The sequence below is a fragment of the Plecotus auritus genome, assembly GCF_963455305.1.
Source record: "Plecotus auritus genome assembly, chromosome: 9".
Taxonomy (NCBI): Eukaryota; Metazoa; Chordata; class Mammalia; order Chiroptera; family Vespertilionidae; genus Plecotus; species Plecotus auritus.
The window spans coordinates 27,753,079-27,774,513 of record NC_137783.1 but is presented as its reverse complement, the minus strand read 5'-3'; the positions used below and the strand labels follow the sequence as shown (position 1 = coordinate 27,774,513).

At 42.5% G+C, this 21,435-nt stretch overlaps 1 protein-coding gene across 4 annotated transcripts in view; it reads right to left on the bottom strand.

Moving 5' to 3' along the window:
- The window catches only part of PANK1 (pantothenate kinase 1), a 50,612-nt gene extending 30,116 nt beyond the window's left edge, over positions 1-20,496 (bottom strand). For 2 of the 4 annotated variants that reach the window (XM_080688046.1, XM_080688047.1), the window contains exon 1: positions 18,855-20,496. In XM_080688046.1, the coding sequence (XP_080544172.1) occupies positions 18,855-19,560 (706 nt within the window). In that variant the 5' untranslated portion in view covers positions 19,561-20,496. Of the gene's footprint in view, positions 1-17,927; positions 18,189-18,854 lie in introns of those variants that run through there. The other 2 variants (XM_080688048.1, XM_080688049.1) reach the window with 2 other exon arrangements.
- Positions 20,497-21,435: the final 939 nt, after the last annotated feature.

The window sequence follows — 21,435 nt, the reverse complement described above, 5'->3', positions numbered from 1 at the left end:
ACCAAAAATTCAAGAAAAAAGTGCCAGAGAAGAAATTAAAAGTAAGATTTTATATTCAAGTGCCCACCCTGATCCTAAAAGAAAACAAACCAATGGCAACAGCAGTAATTGAAAACCCAAATACAACTCACTCGATTCAGTCAGTATGAACAAGCTGAGATCAACTACATAAAACATTGTACATACCATAAGAGGGCTTTCAATCAACATAAAAGTTGTGTTGTTGTTTTTTAAAAAAAGGGGGCCCTGGCCAATGTGGCTCAGTTGATTGGGCATCGTCCCATGCACTGAAAGGTTTCAGGTTCGATTCCTGGTTGCATGCTCAAGTCCCGGTAGGAGACGTTCAGGAGGCTCAATGTTTCACTCTCACATCAATGTTTTGCTCTCTTTTCTTCCTCTCTCTCTCTAAAAATCCATTTTAAAATCTTAAAAAATAAAGAGACAGAGAGGAAGGAAGGAAGGAAGGAAGGAAGGAAGGAAGGAAGGAAGGAAGGAAGGAAGGAAGGAAGGAAGAGTCTGCCACCCAAGAGCAGAGTTGTTTAGCCAGTTAGGCAGCTGACATGACCAGGTCTCAGGCAGGAATTTAGGGTAGGAGAGAGGCCTGATTTATCCATGGACATACTAGTATACTATTGTCAGGGAAAAACCCTTATGTTAAATGTGGCATTTCGAAGTACATTTAAAGGGACAAGGATATGTTTTCAGGAAAGGATCACTGCGGGAAAGACCACACACCCTTCTCTCACTGACACAGCCTTCTCTGATCACCTTCTCCCTCTCACCCACTCAGGGTGGGAACAAAAGGGCTGATCAGATTCTCATATTCCAGAAGAAAAAAGAATAGTGAGGACTGCTTTCAGGACTTCTGAGGCAAGAAATATTATCACATCAGCCACCAGATCTGAAGTCTGGATTTCCTCACCTTCACCATGCAGTCCCGAACGACCTGTGACCACAATGAGCTAAGTGCCTAGGACCTGTGGTATTTTTTAACAAGCACAAACATAAATTCTTTTAAAATCAGAAAAAAAAAATCAGTTAAAAAAAATGTTGTACTCTACCATATCAATGCATTCATCTTTATACCAACATAATAGTAAAATATTTTTATTAATTTTTATGGAAGGGGTCCCTGAAGGCAAAAGTACCCGGGTGTCCATGAAAGCTGGCCGTTGCAATTTGCTCCAGGTTAGAACAAACAGGATACCATACCAGAGTTTACTCTGCATTTGCAATTTGAAGTGGATCTTTATGGTTTGTTTCCAGTTGTATTTCCTTGACGCAACTTTACTTTTAGTATTGTTGAAATACAAGTTCCCAGCCACGCCTGCGTATTCTGACAGTCCAACTGAAGAAAATGTTTTCAATGAGGGGCCTCTGTAACTCTCACTGGTCAAGTTCAAAACCACTGTTCCAGTTGAATCAAAATGAATATTTTAAGCAGCTGGACCACAAATTAAAAGTGAGAAATCGGAGTCTGAGTGAGCTGTCCTTGCTAGTAACTTTAAGGGACTCAGGCTGGCAGCAGAGGGCCAGGCACAGTAATGGCCCAGTAGACATTACTATTCCCATGAGGGCCTTGAACACATCTAATTGCTTGTTTAATAAAATTACTTGTGGACAATTTATTACATGAGTACTGCAGGTGATTTTCCAATTTTAAATACAGCTTTTGAATGGATGATACAGTTATTATCCATCCATGACTACACCCCATGGCTATGGTTTTAGATATGTTCCTCATATTAATTAAATTCTGTCATTGCGCTCCTCTCACCCAGTGGCTCCTGTTTTAAAGGTAACCGGGCATTCCTCCATAAAGAAGTTAGCTCCCTCACTTCTATGTAGACTCTAACGAACAAAATAAGCTGACAAAGGAAAAACAGAGGCATGAATACATGGAACAGACTGACAGCTGTCAGAAGGGAGGGAGGGGACTTAGGGAATTGTATGAAAGAAGGTAAAGGGATTAGGAGATATATATATCCATATATGCATCCATCCATCACACAGACACAGACAACAGTGTGGTGATAGCCAGAGGGAAAAGAGGGGTGAGGGTAGGTGGAGGTGGGCGAAGATGGGGAAAATGGGGACGGAAAGAGACTTTGCTTGGGTTGATGGTCACACAGTGGAGTGTGCAGATGATGTTTCATTGAGTTGTACATTTGACACATGTACCCCAACAAATTAAAAAAAAAAAGTAAGAAAGAAGTTAGCTCTGGGAACAGCACTCATGTATTTAGGTCAGGCAGGCAGACAGTCTTTGATTTACAAACCATGTGGTTGGTCTTGATACAGACAGAAACATCAACATAAAAGTTATGTTACTGCCGAAACCGGTTTGGCTCAGTGGATAGAGCGTCGGCCTGCGGACTAAAGGGTCCCGGGTTTGATTCCGGTCAAGGGCATGTACCTTGGTTGTGGGCACATCCCCAGTGGGAGGTGTGCAAGGAGGCGGCTGATCGATGTTTCTCTCTCATCGATGTTTCTAGCTCTCTATCCCTCTCCCTTCCTCTCTGTAAAATACCAATAAAAATATATTAAAAAAAAAAAGTTATGTTACTTTCTCTGTTTTTTAAGCTTAAGATTTGAGAAAGAAAAAAAAATAAAAATAAAAAGCTCTTGCAGGGCACCACTCTGATGGCACCAGTAAATGCATTCTTAGCTTGCATCTGGACCAGGAAGAAGCAGGGCAAGATGTAGCTTGAGCTGAGGGGATCCAAAATGTCAAATCCCTGGGGTTAAAAATACTTTTCCTTGATTCTCTTCCTCAAGTCCATGAGCAGCTCAATGAAATACACTTTCCCAAGGTCCTGGGGCCTCTCGCTGCCACCCTCAAGATAGAAATCAGAATAGAAAGAGGGGTGTCACTCTAGTAACCAGTCAGCTCTATGTTTCTGCTCCAGGACTTAAGGAGGGGAAGTGGAAGGCAGATGAAATGTGTTTCCCATGCCAAAGTAATGTTCTCAGGCTGAGGAGATGGGAATAAAACAATTGCAGACACTTATGGTCATCAACCCTATTTCTCACCAAGCAGCAGCCTGTCCTACAGAATCTATAGGCAAGGGAAGGTGAATAGCAACATTCCCAGTGGCCCTGACCTTAATCAGACCACCTTCTTCAGCAGAAATAGAGTCCCTGGACTAAAGAAGATTCCATAGATTTCACTATGCAGACATATGCCAAGGGGCATGAGTGCACCTATGTGACTATCTCCAATGAGATTGCTTCAGCAACCAGAGCTGATCACAGCTTCTACCCAGAATGGCTCCTCCAACCATCCACTGCCCCTCCCTCTGGCTCAGGATGGTAATCTCATTACTTGCTTAAACAAATCCCAGTTTAAATCACCAAGAGGTTTAGCTTTCTGTCCTGACAAGCCACCAGAGCATGCTTATTGACTTCAGGGATGCTCCTGACAATTTAACACCAGAGAGTGGCTAATTATGGAGGGAACAGCACTGCTAGTCGGCACCGCCAGGCAGAACAACAGGTCTACTGGAAATAGACTTTGTTCCTTTATTTTAGCTCGACCATGAACGTCTGGCAAATCTCTGAAGTTGAGCTGAGTGGGGCTGGAGGAAGGATGTGCCAAATGCTCACCTGCAATGCACACTGAAATAAAGAGGTCACAAGCACCCTTGCCAAGTAATCTGAGAACAACTACGTGCTTATGCATCCACAGACTCATTGAACAGATCTTCATTTTGTTCCTAGACAGTGTGAGGCACTGTGGCACAGAGTTGGGGGCTGGGGGGTGGCAATGCACCTGCCCTCTTGGCACTTACATTCTAGGCTGCAAGGACTTACTGTTAACCAAGAACAGTTTGGAAAGAAGGGAAAACTCTACTGAGTGAAACTCACATTGTCCTAGTCCCAGACACTACTTCATTAAAGCAATCCTTTAACATTTACCAATGGCAGCTCTATGCAGGGTTCCCCCATAAGCACAGTAACTATACCAAAGTAAAACCTGACACTTCCTAGCCATTCAGGGATCTCATAATTTAACTGGAGATGACACTCAAACCTAAAGAACGTTTAAAATCACAGGATATCGGTGTTGGAGACGTAATAGCTTTTAGGGAAACACACATCTAAACCACAATAAGATACCACTTCAAACCCACTAGGATGGCTAAAATCTTAAAAACAAAAAAAAAAAAAGAAAAGAACAAGTGTTGGGTTAGAATGTGGAGAAAGTGGAACCCTCATAAACCACTTGTGGGAATATAAAATAGTGCAGTCACTTTGGAAAATAGGCAATTCTGCAAGAGGTTAAACATAAGTTAGTTTATTTTTTTAAAAATATATTGTATTGATTTCTTACAGAGAGGAAGGGAGAGGGATAGAGAGTTAGAAACATCGATCAGCTGCCTCCTGCACACTCCCTACTGGGTATGTGCCCACAACCAAAGTACATGCCCTTGACTGGAATCGAACCTGGGACCCTGGAGTCCGCAGGCCAACGCTCTATCCACTGAGCCAAACCCGTTAGGGCCATAAGTTAGTTTATTATCTGTAAGTCCACTCTTAGGTATATACCCAGGAGAACTAAAATCGCGTGTCCACACAAAAACTGGTATGCGAAAATCCATGGAAGCATTACTCATAATAGCAAAATGTGGAGGTCCATCAACTAATGAATGAGTAAGTAACATTTGGTATCACCGTACAATGAAATATTATTTGGAAATAAATAGGAACAAATTACTGATATAATTTAGACATGATGGACCTCACTAAGCTAAGTGAAGGGGGCCAACCACAAAAATCGCATTTATATGGGACGTCCACAATAGGCCAACCGATGGAGACGAGAAGATTAGCGGTTGCCTAGGTTTTGAAGCTGTAGGGGGGGAAAGGGCGTGGCTGTTAATAAGTTTTGGGGCGGGGGTGACGAAGTGTTCTACAGCTGTAAGGTACAGTATAGGGAAGAGTGGTAATCTCCTATAATAATACAAGTGTAATATGCTAATTAGACCGGATGACCTTCCACGAAGCCGGGGCTGCGAGAGAAGCCCCGGGCCCGGGTGCCAGAGGGAAGCCGGTGCCGGCAGCCAGGGGAAGGAAGGCCTACTCTTGCATGAATTTCATGCATCGGGCCTCTAGTAACTATATATAGTGTCGGATGGTTGCTAGACTTATGGTAGTGGCCACTTTGTAAGGCATATAAATGTTAAAACACTATGTTGCACACCTAAAATTAATATAACACTGTATGTCAATTATAATTAAAAATAAGTGAATTAAAATTGCGCCGATGATTGCACTCAACATGCTAAAAACATTGAACTGTACACTTTAAATGTTATATCTCAATAAAGCAGATTTTATATATATGCACAGCTCTGGTCTTCATATTATAACACTTAAAATACAAATGCCCAATTATAATAGTTTTAGAAGGAAATCTTTCTAAAATGTATGATCCACTTTCCCACATTCTTAAAAAAAAAACTGTAGCTCTTACTGATGACTCCGGGTCATATAAGAATCCGTTAGTGTGCCTACCATATACGGTTGTCCTCAGAAACCACAGAAACCTCTGCTTCCCAGGCTGCTACTGTTTAAGTATTCCTTTGTCTTTATTACAGCTTTCTATGTCCTGCTATCGGACTAACTGTTCATTTCTTGCTGCTGTCGGTCAGTTTTAGTGCAGTATGTCTGTCCCAAACCTGCAATGAATGCAGAGGAACCAGAACAATCAAGTCCGTTAGAAGTGTGACTTGGGCAAGAGTCACATAGACTCAGAGAGCACAGGCAGTACTCCAAGTGTAAAAGACACGAGTATCTCCAATGTTATCGGCTTTGCAGCACTGATTTTGGTTGTTCAGAAGTGTTTACTTCCTTCCAGCTTCTCAGTTGGCCTCTGGGTTATTGCTGGCAAGTTGCCAGACGTGATGATCACTGTAATTAGTAATAAATTGGTTTTTTACTATAACAATCTTTATCAGAGGCACCGCTAGATGTAAAATCTCATTGAGAAACGAGATTAAAACGTGAAAGTGTACATACGAACTTTAAAATTTTATTTATCTGGTGTCATTTAGTTTGGGGGCATAGTGCCCTTCTATACCATTAAGGTGAGATTTTTTTCAAACTCTTTAGCATTGGCACTTTTTTTGTTCTATTACATCTTAACTCTGGACCTCACATACGAAAGAAATAAAAAGCATCTTATTTGCATGGTTTAATTTACAAAAAAAATAGCACACTGAATGTAAAGTTAGTGAGAACGATGCTGTTTTGATGAACATAAAGGCTGGAAAACAGCTGCAGTTACATGAACTTCAGCATCCAATTTGTTTCTGCTCGCTGTGTGGATGGCACAGTGCGGGAGAGCCTGCTTCACAGAGAGGAGGCGCGCATCCTAACTAGTTTTCAAACAGCTTTCCTTGCATTCTCAGGGATTTCTTGAATCAAAACTGATTCAGTCGCTTGAAAAGACTCGCTGAAAATGTTTCACAAAAAGCTGGATACTAAAAATATCTAACAACTGTTCACTTTGCGTGTAATAGATATAAAAATAAGACTAAAAGCATCTACACCTTATAATCTAAGAACAGCAGTACCAGGACTTGACAGGTTACCCATTTACTTGTTATTACGTAACTGATCTAAGCCAGAGTGCGAGCATTTGCCAAGCAAATATGCCTAAGCCTGGCCTAAAGGTAACCGAGTCTGGTACATGTGGGCTGAAGTGGTGTACTGGCTTATGCAATTTTGTGTGGACATATATGCACAGGCCAAACTTTTTAAAAGACTTTGGAGCTACAAATTTGGCAATAAATGGCCTGTTTATAAAAATTCAGAAGTTTACTCCAATGTCTATAAATAATGGGTTAACCCAGCAGCAGCACTGTACCAACTAACATTAAGGGCTCTTACTATATGCCAAGTGCTGTGCTTTACATCCAATATTTAACTTAATTCTCATAACCCAATGTGGGGGGCAGGCACTATTATTATACCCATTTTACAGATGAAGAAACTAAGGCTCAGAGAGGTTAACAAACCCACTCAAACATTAGTTAGATGGTCTCCCACATGCTTTTTAATTACAGCTTTTAAATAGACAAAAAATATTTTTAAAGAACAATTTTAAATAAATTATTTGGACCCCTCGGAAACTCCATACTGTACATGACTTCAGAGGAAAGGAGAGGGGTAGAATTCTTTTAATACTGTTCCTAATCTCTCAATCTCAAACCAGAAACTACAGAAGAGATTTAATCATTCTAGTCCAGTGATTTGGGGTGATACCAAAGCACTATTTTTTTAATTGATTTCAGAGAGAGGAAGGGAGAGGGAGAGATTGAAACATCAATGATGAGAGAGAATCATTCTGCTACCTCCTGCACACCCCCTACTAGAGATGGAGTCCACAACCCGGGCATGTGCCCTGACCGGGAATCAAACTGTGACCTCCTGGTTCATAGGATCACGCTCAACCCCTGAGCCACATCGGCCGGGCAAGGCACCTTTCTTTAGCACCTACTATTTAGCACTAAGAATAAGGTTTCTAATCACAGCCCATGAAAAAAAAAAATGGTTCAAAATTAATCGTAAAAAACAGTAACAGGTACTGGCAAACAAATGAATCCTCATAGGCAACACATTATCAGATCATCATTTATCTATCAAACACAATGTAACAATATGTACCGTAGTTAGATACGTGAATTTATTATCTAATTGTGCACTATAAAATACTATAGTCTCTCAACTAGGTATAATAAATTGTTCACTTCTTTTTAGCAAGTAACAGAGTACAGTTATGTTTTTTTAACAAGAGTTCTAGCCCTGGCCTGGGTGGCTCAGTTGTCCCAGGGTCAGCCTATGCGCAGAAGGGTTGCGGTTTGATCCCAGTCAAAGGCATGTACCTGGCCTTGGTCGGTCTCACACTGATGTTTCTCTCTCCCCACCTTCCTTTCCACTCTCTCTCTGAAAATCAATGGAAAAATATCTTATCTTTTAGAGATACACGTGAAAACATTTACCACTGAAATGATCTGCTATCTGAGATTTGCTTCAACATCACTAAGTTTGGGAGGGGAAAGTTCCTGTGTAATAGGTAAAATAAGATTGAACAGTCCTGACCAGTTTGGATCAGTGGATAGAGCGTCGGCCTGCGAACTGAAAGGTCCCAGGTTCGATTCTGGCCAAGGGCATGTACCTTGGTTGCGGGCACATCCCCAGCAGGTGTGCAGGAGGCAGCTGATCGATGTTTCTCTCTCATCAATGTTTCTAACTCTCTATCCCTCTCCCTTCCTCTCTGTAAAAAAAATCAATAAAATATATTAAAAAAAAAAAAAGATTGAACATGAGTTGATAATGATAGAAGCTGAGTGATGAGTAATTAGCAGTTAGTTATACTCTATACTCTGGTTTTTCGTAATTTTGAAATTTTCCTAAATAAAACGACTATTTTTAAATCTTGACACTTTCCTAATACTCCTTTAGGACAGTGAGAGGACAAATGGAGTAGCAGTTTACCTTTGGAATAAAATTCAAATGGGTATAAAGAGAAAAGTCCCTTTTTTTACCTCACAAATTCTGTTGATGGAACCAAACATTCCAAGCGCCTTTCCCTCTTGGCTAGGACAAATTTCAACCTGCCGGCCCTAACCAGAACCATGAAATGAAGCTATTCTGGCAACTCCACCCTGCCATTTCTGCAGCAATAAATACATTAGAAAGGTGCCAGTCTCCAGTGGGGCCAGATTTTCTCCTAATTAAAAAAAAAAAAAAAAAAAAATGTTGGTGTTCCCAAACCTTAGGTCATGACCGCAAAACTCAAAATAATCCAAGTCACTCAAAATGAAAACAGTGAATCATGAAATAAGGATAAAGAAGTCAAAGTTATTATTTTCCTTTGGCTAATACTTTACTGTATGCATATCTACATCTACATCTACATCTACATCTATATCTACATCTACATCTATATCTATATCGATTTCTATTTCTATATCTTTATCATAAGGACATGAAGACATGTAGTGTATTCTTTTCTTCTCCTTTCCTTGGCCCCCCTGCTAATTGCTGGTGCACTAACCCCTGCTTGCTCTACTTACTGGGTAATTCAGCACTGAGCCCAACTATATTTGAGGTAGGAATTTAAGAGGGAAAAAGGGTTGGGGGTGCGGACAACAATGTGATTCCAAAGTCTACCCTTATACCATAGTAGGCCCTCAAATATTTGTAGAATACTTTCCTGAGAATAAGGCTCCCTCACCTAGCTTGTCTTCTGGCATTGCCCTACTTAGCAGAGGCCCTGCTGACCTGTTCCTCCCATTCTCTGCCTCAAATGCTTTAATAATTCAGTTTGTATTACTGATGCTCTCTGGGACTTTTCTCTCAGTGACATGTGACCTGAATCTTAGTCAGTGGTGTGCCGGTACATGTTTAACAACTGGCTCTCTGAAAATAAAGCCCTGATTTTCAGCATTTGCCAGTTTTCATTGTGTAAATACTCCCACGATGGCCATTTTCAAGCTACAAACACAAGGAGGTTGAATGCAGAGTTGGGAAGTAATGCATACAACCAGCTCCCAGAGCCTGTAGGAGTCAACTCTAGCATTCTGCTGGGACTACTGTGGTACCCCGTACCACTCTTTAGAAATATTATGTGGTCACCCCAAAGAATACATCACATTTGGGCCACTTCCTCATAGTAAGAACCTTCCTTAAAATGTAAGATGTGATTATCTCCTTGGCCAAACTGATATTACCTTCCTCCCCCTAAATATATAGCATCTCTTTAGATATTTTTCATCAAATATAGGCAGTTGGGCAAGTGTTAATAGTAAGCATCCTCAACTATGTTCAAGTCCTCTGGCTCAAATACCTACAGGAACTACCACAGCGTTTGAGTGAAATCAAGCTAGGCAACTGGCTTCAGGCTGCATTCCAGCTTAGAACCACAAGAAACCAAGTGTGTCATCCAGAGTTGAGCACAGTGCCTGGCCCAAAGGGAAAAAAAACTGGTTTGTCCCTGTGGGACCCATAGGGATTATTAAATCTCAGTGTTCAAGGCCACCCCAGATCAATACTTGCCTGATCCCTTTATGACAACCCCACAAAGCCACCCTCCAGTCTAAAGCTTTAATACTTTCTGGCAACCCAATACAACCTGCTCTGAATCTCATGGGTGATCAAGTCTGGCAGATGAAGGTTTGGGTCTTGGTTCTTCAGAGAGTAGGACCCCAAGAAACAGCCAAGATAAAATGACTGTCTTTAAATATCTAATGAACATCATGTAGAAAACAGATGCTATACTGTATTGTCGAGGAGCACAGGGGAAAAGTTGTGGGGAGGTAGATTTTGACTTAATATAAGGAAGGACATCTAACTAACACCATCACCCATAATAACAGCTAACCCTTACCGAGTGCTTATGCTTTGCCGGAAGTCTCACCATACTGTCTGTGAGCTTGAACTTAACTAAGTCCGTCCCTGCCTCTTCCACTCCTGGACAGCCTACTTCAGGCTACACAGGAGTTGTTTGTCCAAAAGCCCCAAGAGGTTCCTAGTAACTGGCACTGCCCAGGCTGGTCACAGGTCACAGAGGTTCAGGAAGGTCCAGACTGTCCTGAGCTGCTATCTAAAGTCCCTATGGCCTCAGATTCAGCATAGGGTCAAGGTCAGGCATACCAAAAAGTTCACAGGCTGGTTTCAAAGGCAACAGGTGCCCAGAAATATCCGTGCCCTCAGTTAGCAGAAGAGGCTGGGGGTTAAAACGAAGTTCCAAGAACTGAATACAACAGTTCTGAATTCTGAAGCCATTCAATTCATGCAGCTTTTATAAAGGAAAAGTGCCCACTCTCCTAATCCTTCTCATATCTTTTGTGCATGCATATCTGACTCCCTCAAGGCCTGAGATAAACAGCAGAGATCAAAGGAAGATACTTCTTTTTTTAAAAAGGAACTTTCTCCTGATACTAGATTAGCAGTAATGTAAATTATACATTCTTACAACATCAGCCCAGCCTGTGTGGCCCAGTGGTTGAGTGTGACCTATGAACGAGGAGTTTACGGTTTGATTCTCAGTCAGGGCACATGTCCGGGTTGCAAGCTCTATCCCCAGTAGGGGGTATGCAGGAATCAGCCCATCAATGAATCATTGATGTTTCTATCTCTCTCCCTTCCTTTCTGAAATCAATAAAAATATATTTTTAAAAACAATAACAACAAAATATTGCCAACATCACTGTCACGCAGGGTACACCGTACCCGGTCTCAGCAGCTGATATGAGGAAATCTATGAAAGTGACAATGAGGTCAAGACTTGTGACACAGGTCGGCTGTCCTTCTACAAATGTCAGAGGGAATTAGGGGAGCTTCCATTCAGGTGATGTCAGCTCAAGGTGGGGCATACCCTGAAACCCAGTCCCCAAAGGGATCTCAGTTGGAACAAGATGGGTTCACAGAAATTGTGAGGTTTCAGAAAGTTTAAAAGCCTCTGTGCCTAACAGCATTAATATTAATATTAAATGCCCTTTATTAATAGTAGCTAGTATTAGTAGTAAAATATCTTTTACTAAGCATGTAACAGGGTCCAGGCATTCTACTATACACTTTATTTATGTTTCCTACAATTGGTCCTCACAACTGATTAAAAAAAAAAAAATAGGCACCGTTATCTCTATTCAAAGCAAGCTTCTAAGAAGTTAAGAATTTCACACTGTTAATAATTAGTAAAATGAGGATCTGATGGCTCCAAAGGTCTAGAAGGCTCCACTCCAGAAACTGTCCACACTTCTTTGAACCCACTAGAATCCTGAGTGGTCCAGTGGCCCAACAGAGTCAAAATCTGAACTTAGATGGTTTTACCCAGAGTACTTGGGCCCTCCCTCAGTTTCTTCCCCTATAAAGGAGGATCTCGATAGTACCTGTCTTACTCCAACAGAAATACCATACACTGGGAGCTTATAAACAAATTATTTCTCACAGTTCTGAAATCCAAGATCAGGTACTGGCAGATTTGGTGACTGATTAGGGCCCACTTCCTATATTACTGTCTTTGCTGCAACCTCACATGGCAGAAAGGGTTGGCTAGCTCTCCGTGGTCTCTTTTACAAGGACACTAATCCCAATCATAAGGTTCAAACATCATAACCTAATAATCACCTCCTAAAGGCCCTACCTCTTAATACCATCACCTGTGGTCAGGATGTCACTATATGGATTTTGGGGGACATACACACATTCAATCTACAGCAATACCTATCTCACAGGGTGTTAGGAGTGTCTGATGCTGTTACTTCTACAAGCACATAGGTGAGCTTTTTGCCAAAGGTGTAAAAATTGCATACACTTAACTTTTCTGAAAGTTTTACATAACATACTTCTTTTTCCCCCCACATAAATATGCAATAGGCTTATTGTAGCAGAAAAGAATGTCAGCTAGCTGGCAATGGAGTTAGACTTGGGTTTGAATTTTGACCCTGCGATTCACTAACTACAGGGTTAGGGCAAGTTTCTTCACTTCTCTATGCCTCCCTTTTCCCATCTGTCAAATGAAGAGTGTAAAAACATACAGAACAATAGGCACGTAGCTGTTGCTCAATAAAAGCTACTCGAATTACTCAGACAACCAACGCGACTACTGTAGGTACCCACTATTGTCATAAGTTTTTCCATCCTCCTTCCAAACTATAAAGAAATCTGTAGAGGTCTAGATCATTTTGATGTAACTGCCTCTAAAAATAAAATTTCCTTAACCCTTTGAATCATCTACTTCTTTCCAAGGAAAAACACAGACACACACACGCACGTGCATGCACATGATTAGCCAACTCTAAGCATCTAAAGATGTCATAAATTGAGTAATGAGATAGCAAGCTTGACACCTGCACGATCTAGAGAAAAGGTCTACTTAGAAATTCTGCGGACCACATTGGGTACACTGGACAGTTTCCATATCCAATTCAGAATGTTGTCATCCCAGGGTGAATACTGGCTTACAAATGAAAGCTAAAGCACGTGTAATTAAATATAACAGAAGTCAAACCTTGATTTATTTTTAGTTTCATGGTAATTGGTCAGTATTAAAACACACACACAATTAAAAGGCATGCTATTACACACACACACAAAAAAAAAGAAAACCAAAAACCTGTCAATTAAAACCAGTACTCCTGCCCTAACTGGTTTGGCTCAGTGGATAGAGCATCGGCCTGCGGACTCAAGGGTGCCAGGTTCGATTCCGGTCAAGGGCATGTACCTTGGTTGCGGGCACATACCTGGTGGGGAGTGTGCAGGAGGCAGCTGATCAATGTTTCTCTATCATCCATGTTTCTAACTCTCTATCCCTCTCCCTTCCTCTCTGTAAAAAAATCAATAAAATATATTTTTAAAATAAACAAAAACCAGTACTTTTTTGTTTCCCTACTAATTTTGTCTCTAAAACCATGATGGATTTTGTTTTATTGACTTGCTTAATGTCCCACGTGTTAAAAATTAACAGCACTCTCTCCATCTTTGATTACTATGCCAAACAAAATATGCTTTGTATTAATGTTGAAATCCACTTACTGATATTTTGAGGGAAAGTGGTATTCATATGTCCACCAGATACTGATACCTGACTCAACCACTTTAATAGTGGCTGCTTGAGCCTTAAATTCTTAGTCTTCAGTTCAAATGTGCGCTGGACAAACTGCATTGACAAACTTGGGAATCTGACCACATCCCAGAAGGTAGCAATGCTATGGGTAGGCTCCTGCTTTCCATTTCGCCCTTTTGTTCTTAAATTTGCAATGCTTCCCACCCATCTAGAATTACTGTGGTTTTTTTTAATACACATGTATCCACACTGGATGCAGATTCAACTGAAAAATTCTACCATATATCTTTTATCCTGGTTTTTCTAATTAGCCAGATTCAGAGGCAGTGGAAAGCCAAAGCTAAATGTCCCGATATTTAGAAAATTGAAGCCTTGTACTCTCACAACGGTGGCTCACTAAAACTGTTACAGATCTGGGTTTATTTGTTTGTACATAATGAACTCTCACCTATTTTCTGCTAGTGTTTACCTGGATGTTCTGAGAAGTCAGAACTTCCCTTCCGGGAGGCCACCACACTGATCCAGCACTTATTCCAGCCTGTTCTAATGCCCTGGTTAGGAGGAAGGCAGCTCACATCCTCCAGCCTCCCGATGATGCTCAAATACTTGTCTTTCTGTAGCATAGTGTTCAGTGACTCAAACCGTTCTTTCCTTTACAATTTTCTCCTCTGTCCTCCGGTGGGGCTTATCTAGCACTGTCCTTGGGGTCTAAAATATCCAGGATTTCAAGGCAACATCTATATACTACTTTGTGCCATTTCTGTTCCTCCTCCAAAAAGTACACACATGTCAACCAATTTTATCGAAAATAACTTAACTGGGTAGAAAGAGTTATGTACAAAGGTGGTGCTGTAGCACTAGTCATGCCAGACTCTAGCTGCAGCCTAAAGCTACTCGACAGGCTAAGCAAATTATGATATGCTCATATAATGGACTATTGAGAAAACAATAAAATCATTAAAAATGACGTTTCAATGCTAAAAAGAGTAATCCAAATGTCATTTTAGTACTACCTTTCAGATGTGGCATATTTCAAGCTGATGTTTTCTTTTAATGATGGGACCATGGGTACTTTTTCCTGCTTTTTGGGTATATTTTTGTATTATCTAATTGAAGGGGGAGGGTAAAATAAGGTAATTATGCGACTACAAGTGTTACACCTAATCAAACAACTTTGTGGTCTTTTCTACTCTAGGCCTTTTTTTTTAAATCCTCCACCGGAGGATTATTTTTTTCATTGGTTTTTAGAGTGGAAGGGAAGGAGGGAAGAGAAAAAAGAGAAACTTTGATGTGAAAGAGACATCAATTGTTTACCTCCCACATACGCCCCGACCAGGTGCGTGCTTTTGTCCAGGAACCAAACCCACAGCCCTTCGGTCTGAGGGCCAATGCTCCAACCACTGAGCCAAACCAGCCAGGGCAAGGCCTTTTTTTTTAAACTAAGAAAGTCAGTCTGAGGTTGTCTGTCAACTCAATTTTCTTGTCCTATGGATTAATGGTGGACAGTGTTCTGTATGGTGGTGAAGACAGTTGGCATTTACCGAATGACTGCTATGTATCAAGTAGGAATCTATGTTCTTCATATTCAATCCTCACATCAACCCAATGAAGTAGTCTGATAATCTCATCCTACCAATACTAAAACTGAAGCACAGAAGTTAAATTACTGGCTCCAGGTCATCCAGCTGCAATTCAAACTCAAGCCCTCTGGGGTTCGAATGACCACACCATTTACAATACGACATTAGGCACTTGTTGCATCCCACTAGGACTATCTATCATTCATTTCAAAATATTTGGGAGGTGAGCTGCCTCCATAAGGTGCTATCTACACAAAGAGAAATATGCAAATTGCCCCTACCTCCACAACGTCCACCAGCCAATCAGGAGTGAGTATGCAAATTAACACACAAAGATGGCGAGTTAATTTGCTTATGCAGGCACGGAGCGGCCGGGTGGGGCAGGACACCTGCTATGAGGGGGAGGGTGGGGGGCAGAGGGAGCTACAGGAGTGGCGCTCCGGCCGGAGGGAAGACTGAAGGCTCCTGCTGGAGCGAAGGCAGAAGGCAGCGGCCAGAGCAAAGGCCTGGGTCCCGGGTGTCGGAGGAAAACCGGTGCCGGCAGCCAGGGGAAGGAAGGCCTATTCTTGCACGAATCTTCGTGCAACGGGCTCTAGTTTATATATAATTTTCAAACAATCAGAGCACCCAGCAGACCGAAGGAATCTCCCTATTGACACCATATGGAAACTCTACCAAAGTCTATCGCAGAGATGGCAACAGCTACCTCAATGAGGTGGTGATGCCACTTACATCTTTTCCTGTGTGATATCAATCAAACATTCATGTGCAAGGAATAAGACAAAAAATATATATTATCTATAATCACTCTTCCATCTTAATTGGGGAGATAAGACACCCCTACTGGGGATGGAGCCCGCAACCCAGGCATGTACCCTTGACTAAAATTAAACCTGGGATCCTTCAGTCTGCAGGCCGAAGCTCTATGCACTGAGCCAAACCAGGAGGGGCAAAAAGTATCATAGCATTTTGAAGGTACAAGAAACAATGCTTGGAGATTACCTAGCCAAGCCCAGCATGTCAGGATGAGTGCTGGTAACTTGAGGTCACACAGCTGCTAAGCAGCAGAGACAGGTAAAATAGCCAAGGAAGCTTGAGGAAGCAGTTTTGGAAAAGCTTTGCAAGAATAATGTAGGGTGAGGTGATGGTCTTTAGATGAAGACAGTGAATATTAAATATTCCCTCTTCCTGGTTTAGTGAAATCAACCTGCCACTGGTCTGATTTTTAGATTACAAGATTGTGAATAGTGCCTGCACTGAGGGCTCAGATTTAAATTTTGTAAATAATTGAAAACTACTGACCTGTTTATTTTATTCCATTTATTATTGTTAAACATTAGGCATTTGAATGTGTTATCATATTCAACCCAAAATATTACCAAATAGAAACACAGCTTCCCACACACGCATTCCAGGTGCCTGCCTGGGAAGTGATCATCTGACTGTCTTAACATACAGTTGTTCGGACAGAAGTAGGTGTCTGATGTTGTAAACTGGTAAGTAGGAATTACTTGGTGCTTCCACCACTAACATAATCTTAAATACTCTTTGTAATAATTGCTCACAGAAAATCTATCAGACACAAGAAAATAGAGATATGCTTAACTCTCAGTAGATTCATCATGGAGTATCTAAATATCAATTGATTGAGCAATATTTTTATAAGAAGATCCCTGAATGTTTACAGGCAATGTATAAAGATATTAAATTAAGCCTAGTTTTAACTAAGAAATTTTGGTGGTGAACACAGCATATGTGACTCAGAACATGTAAAATTTATCTCAGAAATGCTTGTTCAAATCTGAGAAAATAAAACATGGTAGGAGAATAAAAAGTTAATTTTGACGAATCCTTTTTTAACAGTTTAAGTAAATATGGTTGCTAAGCTTAAAATAAGCTAAATTGTTTATTTTTGTAAAAAATACAAACCACTTTACTTTTTGACACAAAGCACAGAGACATAAAGTTGTATTTTCTTGTATTCTAAAATAATAATTCCTGTGGATTTGCAAGTACAAGTTAAGGCAAGGTTATTTTTACTTTGTCTCCAAGCCATTATTAAGAGTGTATTTTCAATTCCTAAAAATAATTTTAAGAAGTGTTATATCCTCAAACATAGATCATTCAAGCTAGCAATACTAAACAAAAACTTAGTACAGTTCTTCATTATATTTTAGCTATTTACATTGTAAACTCTCATACAATTTGCTAATGTGGATCAGAGAAATAACTAAAATGTGGTTTCCAAAGAAATAAAATAGGTTAATAAAACAAAAGTAATCAATATTTAGTCCATAATCATTTTCTTAAAAGTCTCAAAAAAAGAAAGAAAGGAAGGAAGGAAGGAAGGAAGGAAGGAAGGAAGAAAGAAAGAAAGAAAGAAAGAAAGAAAGAAAGAAAGAAAGAAAGAAAGAAGGAAAATATAAATTCAGGTGCTAAATGTCTTCCTTACAACCACAGCCAAACCTGCTGTGTGGCTTCAAAGTTCCAGACAAGATCTAACTTTCGACCTAAATATTTCAGACCTACAAAACACAGTGTCAGAGTCACCACGTCCCACAGTCAGGTTAAAATACTTTGCAAAGTTGGATGCAAGAAAACTAAGAGTCTAAATGGATCAACAGAGAGAAACAAACTGAAGCTGTTTGTCAAATATTAAGCTTTTACAGACAAATCCAACACTTATCTTGCAATATCCCTATAACAGAATAACCTATATGCAAAAGGTGCATGTTTTAATGCAATAGCTTTTTAGCATGCATCTTACTTACTTTGTTTTTTGCCATTTTTAAGCTTCATTAAAGACACCCAGAAAGATGTAACTAGTTGAATGAGGTTCGGCTCAGATAGGAAAAACCAGTTCTAAACTCGACCCACAAATTTACATCCCAGAACGCCCTGCTGGGAAAGTACTCTGAAAACTAACATTACATCTACAAGCTTTAGATTGTGAAATAGTGCGTTACAGCTTTCTGCGCTGTACATTAGCATTAGAAACCCTCAACTCTAGTTTCCACTAAGGGAAAAAAAAAAAGAAAAAGAAAAAAATCCACCTCCAATCCTCATTGGCCCACATAGTTCCGGCCCACATGGTATCAGTGGGTGTGTCTGGCCCAACAGGTCCTTTCATTGGCTGCGAAAAAAACAGCGTTTAATAGGCTGTGATTTGGAGGGTTGTCAAACTCCACGCCTCCAGCTCTTGAGCTCACCAATAGACCCAAGGTGCTGGCTGCTACTTGACGATTCAAAGGGCAAGCTGGCTGCTGGAGCGCCAAACCCAGCCAGACGAGCTCCGATAAGGGAAAGGGGAGCTCCGACAGTCCTTCTAGGTCTACCCTTGCTCCCAGACCCATCAAATGTTCACACGCATGCAATTTTCCATCGAAAAATCAGAAAGCCGAGCAGTGCCTTTGCCTTCCATAGAGCCGCGACCTAAGGAGCATCTGAAGCTCCGTGTCCAATCGGCCCATTCTACAGGTGGAAGCCGGCAAGGCTCAGGCTCAGACAGCGAGCTTTAGTACTTAGCGCTCTTCGGGGGGAAAAATCAGTTCGGGGCGTCCCTCCGATCAGTGCCCCTCACCCCCACCCCCGACGGCGGGCGCTGGAGCGCACGGGGCGCGCGCCCTGGCGTTCCCGGGTGCCTGGCCCCGCGCTCTGCCTTCTGCCTCCCGCCGGCGCTCCCTGCCCAGCATACTTACGCGGCCGGTTCTTCTTCCCAGAGTCCATCCTCCTCCGTAGGCGGCATTTCTTGGCCGGGGATTCGTGCTGAGGGGGCGGTGGCTGCGGCTGGAGCTCTGGCAGGAGCGGGAGGCGCGAGGGCGCCGCATCGCCTCCGCCCGTAGGGCCCCGGCTGCAGAGACGCGACGGCTGGACGGGCGGTGGGTGGAAGCCGTTGTGCAGCAGCCCGTTCACCGCAGCATTGCCGGCGCCCGCGGGGGCTCCCGGGGCGTGCAGGGCCGAGAGCTCAGACTGCCCGCCGAGATCGTCCATTGCAGAGGCTGGCGGGGCGGCGCGCGGGCCCCGCCTCAGGCGGCCTCGCTGGAGGTCATTCTCGGACGTCTTTATTTCCCCGGATCCTCCCTGCGGCTTCCGATTCAGCAGCCGCAGAGCCGGCGCCGGGGGATGGAGAGCTGGGTGCTCCTCCCCTTCTTCCACCCTCTCCCCCAGCTCCTCCGCGTCCTGCCCCCCGCGCGCGGGCTCAGCAGCGCCAGCCTGAAGCATGCTCTCCCCGGGCACGGAATCGGGGATCCCAGCGCAACCCCAGCTGGGGCCCCCGGAGCCCGCCTCCTCCGGATCCCCGGGCCTTGCGACTTCAAACGCGGCTTCCTCACTTCCCAAACCTGTCCCCGCTACTGAGCATGCCCAGTCCTGCCCGCCGCCGCCACCACCGACGACTCTCAACATGGGGACTGAAGTTCTCCGGTTTTCAAAGAAGAGATAGGCGGGTTGAGCTTTGTGTAGCAAAGAGAGACGAGAAGAGACTGAGCGAGGCGGGCGCAAGAGGAGCGAGCAGCTTCAGGAGGAATGCGCGGGGAAGACGTTAAATACTGGTATTTGTAGAGGTTTCAGGTTTGCTACTCCTTTCGCCTGTGGGCTAGATACCTTTGCAAGGTCATTCACGTTGTTCCCTCCTCCCTGAAACCTTTGTGAGTGTGTTTGTGTTTAAGTGATCCAACTGCTCACAGGCCTGAGGGGAGGGAGGAGAAAGGATTATTTTTAGAAAGGTAGGCTGATTTGGAGAGGGAGGGGAGTGCTGGCGCAAACACGAGCACCACGTGGTCTCGTGGAGTTGTCTTTTGCGGGGAGGAAACCTAGGAATACAGTGTTAAGGACAGTGAAGGACACAGCTGTAGGCAGGATTAACCAGTGCTGGAAGAGACCAAGTAAACAGAAGCAGTCCCAGCTATAAAAAGCACTTCCCTCACCCAGACAGGACTTTAAGAGACCATGTCGTGCTATTTGTGGAGTGAAGGAGTTGCCTGTGTTTTAATGAGGTGGGGTAGCATCAGCATCAAGTGGTGGTCAACACCTTAAACTTTGGAGTCAAAACTGGGCTCAAATTTCAACTTAACTAACTAAGCAAACCCAAGGAAATCATTGCTAAAGTTAACACACCTGGCCATATGAAACAGGACTGGGCATGCTCAGTAGGCAGGACGAATTTGGATGGTGAGGATCTTCCCAAAATTGTGTAATCCCTGAGGCCTCAGTATTTGAATCTACCTAAAAGTACCTGGTACAATCTGTCACACAGTAAGTGCTCAAAAGAGATTGTTAGGGGCAGAAATAGAATAGCAGAGAGTAGCTATAGTTATAAGAAATATTAAACACGCTCTGTTAACCGTGATTGTTTTGTTCTGATTAAAGAGAGCATATTTTGATATGGCTGGGAGTGGTACGCCCTGGGAGCTGGGAGTTAACCTTGGAATGCCTTCCATTCTCATCCAAGAAATGCCTATCATTAAGGAGAGATTTAACAACTTTGTTTCCAAAACAATGGAGTCCCAGAGGCACCCACACTTTGCAACCCCCAGCCCACATTAACTATAATCTGTAACCATTTTACCCATTTTTATTACTTTTGCATACACATTCTTATTCCTTTTGCCTACTTCCCCCATGTAATCCTTGTCTTGCAATATAAGCAGTTGGTTTATTGGGGGTAGAGGGTGCAGAGTAGATTTTCGTGGATGACCTGTTGCTCTCCCACATTGCTGCCATTATTGTAATAAAACCTCACATATGGCCCTAGCCCAGTGGTCGGCAAACTCATTAGTCAACAGAGCCAAATATCAACAGTACAACCATTGAAATTTCTTTTGAGAGCCAAATTTTTTAAACTTAAACTTCTTCTAACGCCACTTCTTCAAAATAGACTCGCCCAGGCCGTGGTATTTTGTGGAAGAGCCACACTCAAGGGGCCAAAGAGCCACATGTGGCTTGCGAGCCGCAGTTTGCTGACCACTGCCCTAGCCGGTTTGGCTCGGTGGATAGAGCGTTGGCCTGTGGACTCAAAGGTCCTGCTTTGGATTCTGGTCAAGGACACATGCCAGGGTTTCAGAGCTGGATTGCCAGAAGGGGGCGAGCCAGAGGCAACCAATCAATTATTCTCTCTCATCATTGATGTTTCTATCTCTCTCTCCCTCTCTGAAATCAATAAAAAAATATATATTTTTAAAAAACCTCACATATGATCCAACCCTGTCTGCTTAAATGGCTCAAGTAATGACAGGCAGCCCAGACCCATTAGTTGTCTGGTTCAATGTCATTATTCTAATT